This window comes from Haliaeetus leucocephalus, unplaced genomic scaffold, assembly GCF_000737465.1.
Source record: "Haliaeetus leucocephalus isolate CR32 unplaced genomic scaffold, Haliaeetus_leucocephalus-4.0 Scaffold598, whole genome shotgun sequence".
NCBI lineage: Eukaryota > Metazoa > Chordata > Aves > Accipitriformes > Accipitridae > Haliaeetus > Haliaeetus leucocephalus.
In genome coordinates, this window is record NW_010973034.1 from 6772869 (window position 1) to 6786489 (window position 13621).

The window sequence follows — 13621 nt, forward strand, 5'->3', positions numbered from 1 at the left end:
CTCTCCCCACTGGAGGGGGGGGGGGGGGGGGGGGCGGGAGTGAGCAAGCGGCTGCGTGGTGCTTAGTTGCTGCCTGGCGTTAAACCACGACAGGTGGTTTCCCTGCAACTGCTCAATTTTTCTCCATGAGTTTTCTTTTTGTCTGTTCTCAGGCCCTTATATTCCAAGAAACTATGTGCTTACCACTTCCTTTCAGAAACTAATCCATAAAGCGATAAGTATCACCATGTAAAAGTTTTATCAGATAGCCTAGATTTCCCTTCCATTAAATTAATCCCAATATCTCTAGTTTTACTCTTTTGTATTGCACTAACTCAACTCCTTCTTTGCTGTTAACACCCTTCAAGTATCTCTAAATCTTCTGTTCTCCTTTAATCATCAACTTAACCAAACCATAATCTTTTAATCTTTCTTCATAAACAAACCATTATTCAGCCTCATGAAAACTTTAGTTCTCCCCTGCACTTGCTGCAATTTATCAACATCTTTCTGATAATGCGGAACTTACTTATTTTATCTTGTAAAAGCTCTGACAACAAAATAAAACAAAACAATAAAGCAGTAAATCTGTCAATGGCATTTGAAGTCAAAGCACAAAGGAAAGCTCTGAAAGACTAAACAAATGATAAATCCAGGCTTGGACTCAAAGTCAAAGTAAAATACAGTATGACTGACTGCATCATCATCATCAACCCTGAAGCAGATAAAGGATAAAATTCTGCAAGACTTCCCTTGACTACAAAATGTACTCAAGGAGGCAAAGGCTGAAAGCCCTGCCACACGAACTTGCAAAGTAGGTCCCTGACAGACAGCATCAAGTGATTCATAGAAGAACAATGTCCAAAAGAAGAATGAACAAATATGGACACTATGAAATACATCAGTTGAACAGGTGGTGTTTGGTTGTTTTTTTTAATTATTCTTTAAAAATAGGAACAAAATAGGGACTTAATTTAGTACACTATCTATATGGGGGTGGGAAAAGCAAAAGATTTGAAGAATACATATGAACACCTGCCTGTGGTGTTCTTCAATAAGGGTGGTGAGGCTGGTGAAGGTGAGGCTTCAGTAAAGGGAGGAAGCTAGATTTCAAGGCAGTGTCACCTATAAAGGTATCGGGGGGGGGGGAACTCAACCAACCTTGATCATGTACAAGACACTGTAAACAACCCTGAAAGTTATAATGAGATTTCTCAAAGAATGCTTAATGAACATGCTGAAGATTCTTACAGCAACTCTGATAGCCTACACACCATCATAGTCATCTAATGAGTTAAAACCTATTTGATTCTACTGTGAGCTACAGTCTACAGTACCTTTGGAGAATGGGAAATTCAACATGCTTTACTGCAACCAACTTTGTTAAACACAGCATTCCCAAGAAAGAGGGTGAACATACCCCTTTTGTGCTTGTTCAGAGTATTACTGTTTCCCCTGGCTTGATTTTAGTAACACTGCAGGGCTTTGCATCTAAAATGTAATGGCTGCACCGCAGAAATTATTTACTAAGCAAACAGATAACTTGGAACAAATGCATAAAAGTAACTCCGAAAATCTGGGCTCCATTAAAGTGGGACTGATTCTACTTAAATCCTAAGTAACATTACAAAAGATATATAACTGTGTTATAAATTAGAAGCATTTAAAATACAGTAAAAATGGTTTACATAAAGCAGGATTAATAGTCTTGCATACACTGAAGACTCTCACAAGCTTATTCAATGCTATTTTTGAAGTCTAATTTTGAAATGCTGTCAATGATAGCTACAGCTTCTATGGCACTAGAAAAATAACCTCAGAGTTGACAGTGATGCCAAACAATAGTTTCAACCAGCAGTTTATCAAACTGTATTGAAAATAGTATGGCTGCCACTGAGAAGAATCCACGAAACATCCACAGCAGTATGCCAGATGTAACAGCCTTTCAACAACACTGAAAGCAATTTAGCCCTGTTTGCATTAGTGAAATTGTTTCCAACAGATCTATAAGGGAGCCACAGAGACCCACAGCTGACAGCCATTGACCAATCAAAAGCATTTCAAATAAAAAAAATGGGAGTTGAAATGCAGCATACATTTATCACTCCTTTCAAACTGTAACAGCTACCTTTATGGTTTTAGTATAGTGAGCATACTATTTTTGTTTTAGGAAAAATGAGGTATTTAATTTTAAGGTTACTATGTCCCCTTGTTATGACATTATTTATATTAATCAGCTTAACAGGGAACAATTTGCTCAAATCAGCATTTAGTATTGCAAATCTAAAAATATCTGTGATGCAAATTCTTTAAAAGATTAAAAGTACAGTATATACAAGATGTGCATACTGCTACCTTAGAAGAAAAAATGTAAAAAACATAAGATGTGTTAGCTGAAGTCAACAATATATTATGCTATGGGGAGAATTTATTTTAATCATTCTATACAAACAATAATTTCCTTGGCACATATAACAGGTATTGCTTTAATAAGAGGAAAAAAATCAGAAACACAACAATTTTCTCTGAATCTTCTGAAAATCACACCATATTCAATGAAGTATCAAATGTACCTTCCAGGGAAGGGCACATTTTCAGCATCATTCTGGTTGACAAGCTTATGTGAAAGATTTTAAACACTTAGCACCCAGCTGAGCAGCACCCTTCTCCTCTGAGGAGTCTGAGCATGACAGTGAAGTAGTGACGTACTCACTAGAAAACTGAAAGGCAAATCCCACAGGGAGGCTGTAGGCAGTGAAGGAGCAAATACCCCCCTTGTAGCAACTGCCTGCTTTATTTTGCACAGGTGAGCAGCCTGGTAAGTGGGCAGCAAATTTTTAGACACTGATTCAGAATTGAACAGGTTTTCCCAACTGCAGCAACTTGTGAGGAGCTCCAAACGAGGGAGAGCCTACAGCTGAAGTTAAGAGCAGAACAAACTGAAATGACATTTTGCTACACACCCTGGTATGGTTTGATTATTGACCTCACTCCTTCTGTAGGAATTCAGTGAAGCAGCTTCACTTTAATGTGTTCTGCAAATTCAATGACCATTTGTTATGATTCCTGTCCACTTTGGTGACTGAGCTTTAGTCAAAAAATAATGTTTATTGAGCAAAGGGTACAAATAAGATAAACATTTATGCATCAAGCCTGTATAAATATTTATCTTCTGAAACACACTGCATGAAACCAGGCATGCAACCAGCAAGCGCCATCAGGATGGCCCTGCAGGACACATTTCTAAAAGTACTGATGGCATGTTTACTCTGTACTGGTTTTCAGAGTGACTCAAGTATAGGTCTCTGACTGCTCTCTTGCCATTCTGTGCACCCCAAGGCAAGGCTAAGCAGTCATCACTTTAACTGAGACAAAAAAAGTAGGGTCCTGCCATTCATATTTCCCACTGCCGTGAGATGGAGATCACAAAAAGAAATGCACATGGTCTAACTTTTGTTCTATTATTTGGTGGGTCTCTCCAGGGGCTAGAGGGCATAGCTGAACTGGTTATGGAAAACATTGAACCAATGTGTCTTCCAGCAAGACCTAATTCTGCATCAGCTCCAGGCACTATTAAGACAAAACTCTTGACAATTCCCTGTCTCTCAGTTTCCCTTCGAAGTCAGCTTCTGAATGCTACCAACAACTCTTCAAACAGTTCATCTCCAGCCATCCTTCTCTTGCCATGGAGAAGGGTGAGGCCATTCTGCTGTTGACAGTGTTTCTGCCTGGCAAGATGTCAGGTGCTGGAGCTGCAGGAACTGAGAAGAACAACCAGTCCTTGTATTAATTCCACTCGCCATAGCAACAGTAACATTGCTCTTGTCTCCTTAACTATTCCTATAGTCCTTTTTCAGGCTGGAGCAAACTTGGAGCTGGTAATATGACCCCCAAGGTAATACCTAATTCCTACTACAAGAATGCTGTTCTAATTCCAGTTTGCTCGTACCTGGGGGTAGATCAGCAAACACTTTTGGTGGTCTGGGTTTGGGGTAATGAGAACTTGTTGAGGGTCAGATTAACAATTGCCAATTTGAATGATGCTACCAGATAAGAATCACTAGCAGATTTAGTAAAAAAAAAAAAATAAAAAATTAACAGTCAGACCAGGAAAATATACAATGATGTCATTTACCAGAAGAGTTCCCATAAGAATGCTTTGCCTTGTAAAGTCAGTCCCAAACCAGACCATTGTTTTGCCTTAAATTTTTTTCTGTCTCCTCTTGAGGTTACTGGTGCAAAGTGCATTGCACAATAAAAGTTCTGCAGTGGCTGATATGAATGAAAGATGTTTGAAACAACTGAGACAATCCAGCTGTCTCTGTACACTTCAGAGGTCTCCCTTCATGAAACATACCTCCTCAAATACTAACGTCACTGAAATCTAAAGGGCCTGAAGGATTAAATACTTGTTACATTGACCTGTTTTTCCTGCAGTTAACACTGAATTAACAAGCACATTCCTTCAGTTAAGCCACCAGTGCACTCCACTCACAGTTTGGGATCCCTTAACGGGAATGAAATTGCAGGGAACCTCATGTTGAGCGTGTGGAGATGGACATCTGGAATTAACAGAACTGGAAAGGCAGCATTGACTGGGTATTTTGAAAAAACCCCAAATATTCAAGAAAACCAGTAAATGCTCTTGAGTATGTATCTGCTTTGTAGGGACCTTTCTTCAGACTTTATTCACTGTCTGTCTAGACTGCAGAATCTGTTTCCCAGAGTCTGCTTTTGATTCTTTATTCAAAACAGTCCCTGTCATTCAGGGACACTGTCATCTCCTCAAAGTCCTAAAGATCTTCAGGGATTACTCAGTGCATAGGGTGCTCTCCACAGTGTTCTGCAATGGATGACAAACTAGATTTTTACCAAGTGAAGCTAATTCATCAAAGGAAAAGTGTATGCTTGGAGCTTTTCCCCTTCATTTCCCCTTCCTAAGGATTCTGCTGGAGCACTTCTCTCCTGCAACTTCTTTCCAACATATGGTTCACTAAACATGTATCATCACGCCACAGTGGCTGTTGTTAACACAAACTACATTGTCAGCTCATTCCAAAAATCACATGAAAATCCCAGGTCTCTGAATGGCTCCACCTAAATGCCAGCTTTAAAGCTGAGAAGGGTAAGCAGTCCTACAACAGGAAGGGACACCTGAAAAAACAGATACAGACTAGTACAAAAAAAAAAAAAAAAAAAAAGGAAGCACAGATTAGCAGTGGAGGATTGCCAGAATGTTGTGAAATACAGATGTATCCCTACAAACCTTATTACATACCACTCAACCTGAAATGAGTTAAACCATTAGAAAGTGAACTATGTAATTCCTGGACAGCTGTTCTGAAAACACAGTTGTATCATGTGGAATGGTACATTTTAGAGGATGGAGAAGTTGGTGCATACTCCCTCTTTTCATAAAGTTCATTATGGCTGGACCTCTGTATCCATTCATTGAAATATGCAAGTCTTTCCATGTGCCTAATGCTCTAACACATGAGGGCTTTAAAAATTATATGAAAACTGAGTTTCGGATTTTCAGAGAGGAAACCTTTGTGCTGTACCTTCCAAAGAAATTACAACTTTGCTCTCCCTCTACCCACCTATTCCTTTATCTAAACCAAACTGTCAAAACCTCTAAATATAACAGTGAAATAAAAGAACATGAAGTACTGCACAGGTGCTATTAGAACATTAACCGGCTTCAACTAAGAAATGTCAGTGTCTCATTACAGGTAATTCTTATTAAAATGTGCAAGTGAGATCCAAATTACAGAATTTATAAACAAATTAACATTCATTTGAAAACAGCTAACTACAGCCAAGTGGTTTTACCTGCAAGTGTGATTTTAGATAAGCATACAGAATGCAATGCTTTGTTTTAAAGGGAAATAATTTATGGCACAAGGACCTATTGCACCATCCCCTCTCACGAAACCAGCCACTAAATCATGAGTACCATAGATGTTTTTCCTGTTAGCATTAGCAATACGATGTATGTATTCTAGAACCCTACTCGGACATTTCTTCTATCAACATATCACTGATAACAAATAAAATAAGATTCTACTGTAAGGCAAAAACAATTTTTATAAACTTGCATCCCTTTATTATGTCAGCCTCAGTTTTGCTAGGAAGAAAATATTTTTAAACAAACGTGAAAACTATGGAAGTGCATTAAGATAGAATGACGCCATTTAGAAAACAATAAATTAGGGTAACTACAGGTATACCTTTTTGTGAAAAACACTGCAGAGGCCTCTCTCTATATCTGGCAGCTTGCAAAGAAGATTTCGAATCTGACCAAACACACTGGATTCTGACAGTAGAATTTCAGACACAGCATCAAGCCGGGCATTTATTTCACTGTAAAAGAATAATCATAAGATCAATAAATAAAACTTGTGTTTCTCTGAGGGGAAGGCATATACCTAGTGAACTTTTTCCTTTAGTTTGTTTTGATTTTGTTGTGTTTTTTTTTTTAAACTTTGAATAAGGCCACATTCTCATGAGTAGGTAAGTAGAAGAATTAAGAAATGCAGAGAAGTTTAGGCTTTGATTCAAGATGCAAGCAAGATTCTGGATCCCTCTCTATGCTCAAAACAGCCAGATATACACTTCAGTACCTATGTCTACACATTCTTCTAGTGGTATGTAATACAAGCAATACTGACTCCTGAATATCCAACCCTAGATTTGCAGACAAGTACCTGGGGGAGGGGAAGGGGGAAGTTTACATTTGAACTCTATGTAGCATACTTTATTCCAACAGAGTATAGATATCGGTTACCATTTTGCCCCTCTACTTTTGATCCAGACCAGCAATTGGTAATTACACAAATCAGAACCATGTTGGGTTTTTGGTTTCTTTCATTCTTTTTTTTAAAACCCTGTAACATTAATCTCCATATTTCAGGACTGAAGTCACTCAATTAGAAAACACTTTTTAAGTGAAGAAACAATTCTATAGTTATTTGCACCTTCCCTGCAATCATGTTCTTCCAGCTACTGTCAGAAAAGAGCTTTAAAATGGACAACCTACTGCCAAGGTTCTCCTTGAGCCACACTGCTGCTAATGGCATAGCTACAACTTCCAATATATCCATGAACTGGCTGTAGATAGCAGAGCTAAGATAAACTCCATTTCTGCCTTTTGTGCAACCAAATTGTCTCAATGCTTCCTTCTAGGGAAAAGACTGATATCAGGGGTACATGGGTGTATCCAAAACATAGAGGTTAGGAGTTCATCTTCATGAGCTAGTGAACCAAAGCACTGTCAGCACATGCAGCCCAAAGGAAATAGAGCAAAAGGTAGCTAGCTCACTGTAAGACAGCAGTGGAAGAGATGTGTCAAAGCTAAATAGCATGATTCCTCTGAATGTAGCTTTTCCATGTTCAGGCTTTATCTCTGAGGTGACTGTGTGCACTACAAAACAGAGCCAACTAGGTGAAAGCTGTGCTAAGATTTGCAGAGGTTTCACAACAAAAACCATCTGTTCCAGGTATGTTTCCCCAGAGTCCCGCACCAACCTGCCACTGGGCACACTCTGTGGGTACCAGCGCATGGGAAGGCTTTAGCCAGCATTCAGAAAGTTTCCCGGCAAGTAAGGCTGAATCTGGAGCATAATGTTCCAAGAAACTTTAAAAATCCTCAAGACATCCCAGTGTTTATTTTAAGATCCTTGTGTTTTCTCCCAGAACGACAACTAAGCCTTATCACAACATTCTCCTCCTGAGACAAGAAAGTTCAAAAATCCCCATGCTGCTATGTGTGTGTCCGTCCACCCTTGCAGGTTAAGAGGAAAGCAGTCTTTTGATACCAACACTTCATATACTAGCCAAGAGTGTGCAAGGCAAATACAGCCCAGCCCGTGTCTGTTCTCATGGACCAGCGAGATGCTTAGAGCTCAGCCAGCACACAAGGATGAAAAGTAAGGATGCAATTAAAATGTAAGATTTCAGGGAAGACTGCCTGTCTTGCCCATGGCTTTTATTGCAGAACTGCCATGCCACTTGCCACTGTAGCTGCTAACAAATACTATCCATGAGGAAATCAACAAAATTAGGCAGCTCAACAGGCTGCAGACATTACAACAGACTGACAGCTAGAGGCTTCTGCTCCTGAAGACAGCTAAATCTATGAGCCCTTGAAATTTTATTACACTGCGTGTGAAAGGGAGAACATCATGACTGGATGTGCACTTGGATACACGTAAATCTAACGGCATTTAAGTACCAGGATTTTTTCAGTGACATACTGCTTTATACTAAAACAGCAAAACCATCCCCTCCTCTGCCACAAGTGACACATATTCATGCCCAGAGCAGCCTCGCTGTACATCGCCAGGATTTGCAGTGCCCCACCTGCCACCATCTACCTGGAGCGCAGATAGATGCACTCCTCCACAGCCACCGTGTGAACTGGGGACAGACTCTGCTGTCTTGACCTTGGGAACTCACTCTGTTATCTCTGAATTGGACGGCAGACTCTGCAATCACACTACAGGACCCAAAATATTCCACTATCATAAAAGACTGCTTTCTCCCAGCCCTAAGGAAAACAGAAAAGTCAGACTTCACAGGCTCTGCTTAGCAGCCCTGTTGCAGGTCACGGGAATACCTTCTTCCCCATCACTGTTTCACTCCTCCAGCAATGCCAAACGCACAAAATTAAACATTTCTCCCATTCCTCTGGGCAGCCAGGCAACTTACAAGCAACAGCAGCAGACAGCAGCTACCATTGGTGCAACTGCTCAGACCCGTAGGGGCTGTTTTCAGCACAGAACATATCTGAGCTTTAAATCCGATCCTTGAGAGCCACAATCACGTATCTGGTGTAGACTGGCAGGGTTACTAAAAGTTACGCAACCAAATAACCAAAGAACAAGCTGTTGGCATGCACACAGTGTATTCGAGACAGCAGAGATTTAAGCTTTGTACATTAATTAGTGAGGCACTCTAAACTACAGCTGGATAATAGAAAGGAAATTGAGAAGTGTTAGTATCAGTGACAAAGTAATAAAATACCCTGTGTACGCAGCTTTGAAGCTAGCAAACGGTTACACTGAAATTCTGAAAGGTCAGTATCATCAGCCACAATTACATTTTCATGGAGAATTATTAAAATTTGCTGTGCTTGAGACCCTGGAACACTCCTCTGTGTGAAGGAGTATTGAAATGTTGAATTATAAACACATGTACCTTAAAGCAGAAAATGATCTGTATTTTTATTATAAAAACCACATGTAAGCAGCAGAATTCTGTTCCAGAACACTGTCACTTAATTTAAAACAGCATGATTGTATCTATGTGGCCAATGGAAAACATACAATAATATGTAAAATAGATGCAGATATTCAAAAAACTCCTCTCTTCAAAGCTTAATCTGCACTTTAATCATCCTCACATATGGCTATGTTACTGTAGCTCCAGTAATCTAAAACTAAGCATCCATACAGTTTTTCTGCTTTAATCCTACAAATAAGAAAGGGTCAGGAAAATGGCATCCAGTATCAAATGACCCATTTTTTCCACCTGTAAACAAAACATAATGGCATTCCTATTTCAAAAGCCAGAAGGTACAGTGAAGTATTAGGTAGAACTCCACATGTATGAGGAAGGAAGGACAGGGAAGAGAGGCGATAAAAACAGCCAGATGATGAAATTCAAAGTATGCTTTTAAAAATCAAATATTTTTACTTAAACTAATAAACATTTTGTTGAGCATCAATATGTTATACCGATCAGTTGTTAAACTACCTCAAAAGAAATTTGTTCTGCACTGCACAGTTATTCAGCATATCTGATGTACAGTTTGGGGTTCTAAGCTCAGCGTGATCTGGAAAAAAATTCCACTACTAGAAGATTTGAATCTAACATTATACAAAGAAACTCAACAGCTTATGCTAAGAAACTGTCTCACATTTTATAAACTGGCTACTGCTTCATTCTCTATTTAGGTGCAATATTAGCCTATTCTTTCCCATCTGTATAAACCATGTCAGCAATCTGAGCTCTATCCAATTTTCCAAATAATCTTCTGTGAAATAATGTAACATAAGTCAGTTGACTAAAAGCAATACGCTTACTTCTGCCGAACTCTCCATCTAATAATAGCATCATTAATACAATACTAAAATCACTCTGCAATGTATTTAAACATAACAAAATTTAACTGCAGAATTTTTTATTCTAGTGTTTTAAAAGAACTACTTGAAATTAAATCATGAGATAATACCCTGTATTATTCTGCTGCTAGAGATGTGAACAATACAGAAAATTAGCAAATACAAAAATATTTGAATCCTGAACTAAAAATTATTTTAACAAAGCAGAAGACTGCAGATACAAACGCACTGCATTGAATTAACATCTGAACATCTTAACAATCTAAATAGGATTGCTGGTTGCTAGTGTGCTAGCAGATCTGCTGATCTCTTGTACAGTGAAGCAAACCTAACATTTTTAGATGTGATGATATATCACTACATTTAAAGCAGAGTGAAATTGATAATAGAACTGCTATATAAGAACCACAGAAAATTTTCAGTCATACGAGGATTTATTTTTATACAAGGTAAAAAAATACAAATTTATCAGAAAGCTCTTAACTTAATCTCTTAACTTATGATAAATGCATGAAGTATGAGTTCATTCATCATGGTAAGGACATAGCTCAAGTACAGTGAGTGTATAAAACTGAAATTAATTTTATTAAATCTGTTTAGAGGCCACAGCAATATGTAAAACTACCAGTCACAAGAATTCAACACCTGAAAAAATATAATGAAGGGTATGAAACAACAAATGTTGCTCTCCATGAACTACATTATCTAGATCAAAGCCTAGCAGCCTCCTGCTTAACTACAGCATTTCAAAGAAAGAAAATGTATTACTTAAACACTGGGAAAATGCAAGATACATGTCGGTATCAACTGTGCCTGAGAAAGTCCCTGAACTGCAAATTGGTGGAAGCTGGGAGACTGCTCTGGGGAGGTAACATCATCCAGTTGCCCTGTTCTTATACTCTCCTCTGATACTAGCTACTTTCAAACACAGGACAAGGTGAAGGCTGTTCTGACGTCTGTTGCTTTATATTTTTCCTTACTTATACATTTTGATTTTCTTGACCTTCCTTCAGAACACAATTTACAAACAGACTTTATAAGTTGTTCAAGTTAAAGACCATGTTATACAGTGCAGTGTTTCTGCTTTAGACCACTCTCTTTCATAACAAGCAATTAATGCCATCAAAACCCAAAGCTGTGGTAGAATTACCACTATGCAATCAATAAACTGTATATGTCTTTTTAAAGAAAAAGCAAACAAAAAACCCAGTCTATCTCTGGCTTTTTTACTTAAGTGGTTAGGTTAGAATCTAACTTTATGGGATAAATTCTGAATTGTTAAATTGTGCTGTGACCGCTGTAATTTTATGCATTAGCCACAATGAAAAAGTACAAACAAGGGTAATTTTATCATATTTACTACAGTGAAATTTAAGTGAAACCTAAAAAAATTTAACATACTTCTGGATCTGTTCACTTGTTTTCCCATGTGCAGGAGAAACAGGGTAATTTACTCTCAAAACTCCTCATGTCTCATACCCCTCCAGAGAGGTCCAACGTTCCCCCAAATAAACATGCAGCCATGAGAAGACAATATTCCTGAATGGATCTCAAATACTTAACAGCAATATACAAGTACTATAAACTTTGCCTTCACATCTGTTAAAAGAATGTATAAAATATGCAAATGGTAATCAAACACTTTTGTTTATGTTCACACACAATATATTTCAGCTATTTGTGCCAAAAAAGGGAACTGTTAGCTACTTTAGCCAACATGAATGAATGCCTGATTACTACATTTATAAGGAGTTACACAGCATTCAATGGTACCAAAACATAGCTAGCAAAAATGAATGAATGTATGTGATGATGGTGCAATCTTTTTCTTTACTACAACAATTTTGCGATCTCAGGCATATGCTGTAACCCGTGTTTGTGCATTTTATATTGGCACTGACGCTATAAAATTTTTATTCTTAGGAGGAAAATTTAGCCCATTAAATTCTGCTGTAGGATAGATGGATTTTATTCCTAAGTCACTGCTGCAAAATAAGATTCTAATCCTGCTCTAGATGATGATATCAAATGGTAACCAGTTTAACTGTGAAGATGGGTTTCATTAAAGACCTTTAGGTAGTTTGTTTTACTGCCCAGATCTCTCTAATTATGGGAACAAGGATAAAGTCAAACCTGAAAGGCGTTCCTTTAGGACTGTACTTTGTGTATAGAAGTATAAATAAAACAGCACTCAGTACATTCAAAGGAGAGGATTTAGAACAAGCTATTTTTATATTAGGAAAGACATGTCATTGCCAACATCACTATAAAGGGATCTTCTTCTTCTCAGTTCTACAGTACATATCCTTCAAATAAAAGTTATGTTGCATTAGTAATAACAGTTTACACTTTTTCTCTTCTTTAGTGGTAGATAAGGAACTGTCTGCAGTTCTGAATTTGCTAAAGCTACAGTCATCCTATGCTCCTGCAGACAGAAGTATATTCAGACTAATAGTAACTATTAATACTATCCTACAAGGCTTCAATTCAGCCTCAATAAAAGCATCTTCTTATCCAGAACTGGAAGTAATGGGGCACCAAGGGTACTACAATCACAGGAAAAAAATGGAAATCCTATTTTTTAGGGGTAATTAAAAATGTGGGTTCTCTAGCCTGCAAAGCAAAGGTTAAGATATTTTTGGCAACTCTAAATACATACAATTTCTCTCCTTCCTTGACATTTAAACATCAGCTTTAACTACACAAAGATCAGATGAGTATAAACTGACTACAAATAAACCACTGAAGTCCCATATTCACTTCTGGCAAACTGTGTGCCTTGGAGACAAGAACATGAACGACATCATTAGCAAAGTTGAAATACATCAACAGGTTGGGTTGAATCTGGGGCCAAAAAGGTGAGCTCATCCTGACAAGGCTTTAAGTGTTTTATTTGCTGATACACCTTGCAGCACCCAAAAAGAGGCTTTGTCAGTATGTATTTGATGAGGTCTGGAATACTTTTTAACGAATTAATTCCATGCTTCTGAACTTATACTAATGGTCTGGAAAAATTAAGAGAGAATTCTCTGTCTCCAGCCTTCTTCCACCACCCTGGCGCCAGAGATACCAGCAGGCTGCTGGTTGGGGCAGCGCACTGGGAGCACGGAGAAAACACTGAGCTTTGTTCTGGCTACACCTTGCCATCAGCTCAGGGTCCACACAGAAAGCAGGGAGAGGGACCTTAGGCCTCCAAGTGGGGTGAGCATTGCCCACTTTTATGTCGCAAGTTCTCTGTTACGGCGGAGGCCCAAAACGTTAATGAAACCTTTGATCACCATTCTTTTCCTGTGGCACACTATGTTACATTTGAAGCTTTTAATTTTTTGCTCTGTATTTACTCCAGTACACTAAGCATATTCTGTGGCTTGCAGTACACCAGAACTGACATGTGTTTCCCCAAAACATAGATGTGATATTGTGTGCGTGGGTGAGAGAGTTGGTTTTTTTCCTATTTAACACAGGCTGACAAGGGCAAAGCCTATTCACCCCAAAGCCTTGAGCAAGCTTTCCATGCT

At 38.5% G+C, this 13621-nt stretch overlaps 1 protein-coding gene across 1 annotated transcript in view; it reads right to left on the reverse strand.

The window, feature by feature from the left end:
• MSH3 (mutS homolog 3) overlaps nt 1-13621 on the reverse strand; it is a 118750-nt gene that overhangs the window by 46704 nt on the left and 58425 nt on the right. Inside the window, exon 13 of the mRNA XM_010578093.1 lies at nt 6210-6342. Coding sequence (XP_010576395.1) covers nt 6210-6342 — 133 coding nt within the window. The remainder of the gene's footprint in view (nt 1-6209; nt 6343-13621) is intronic.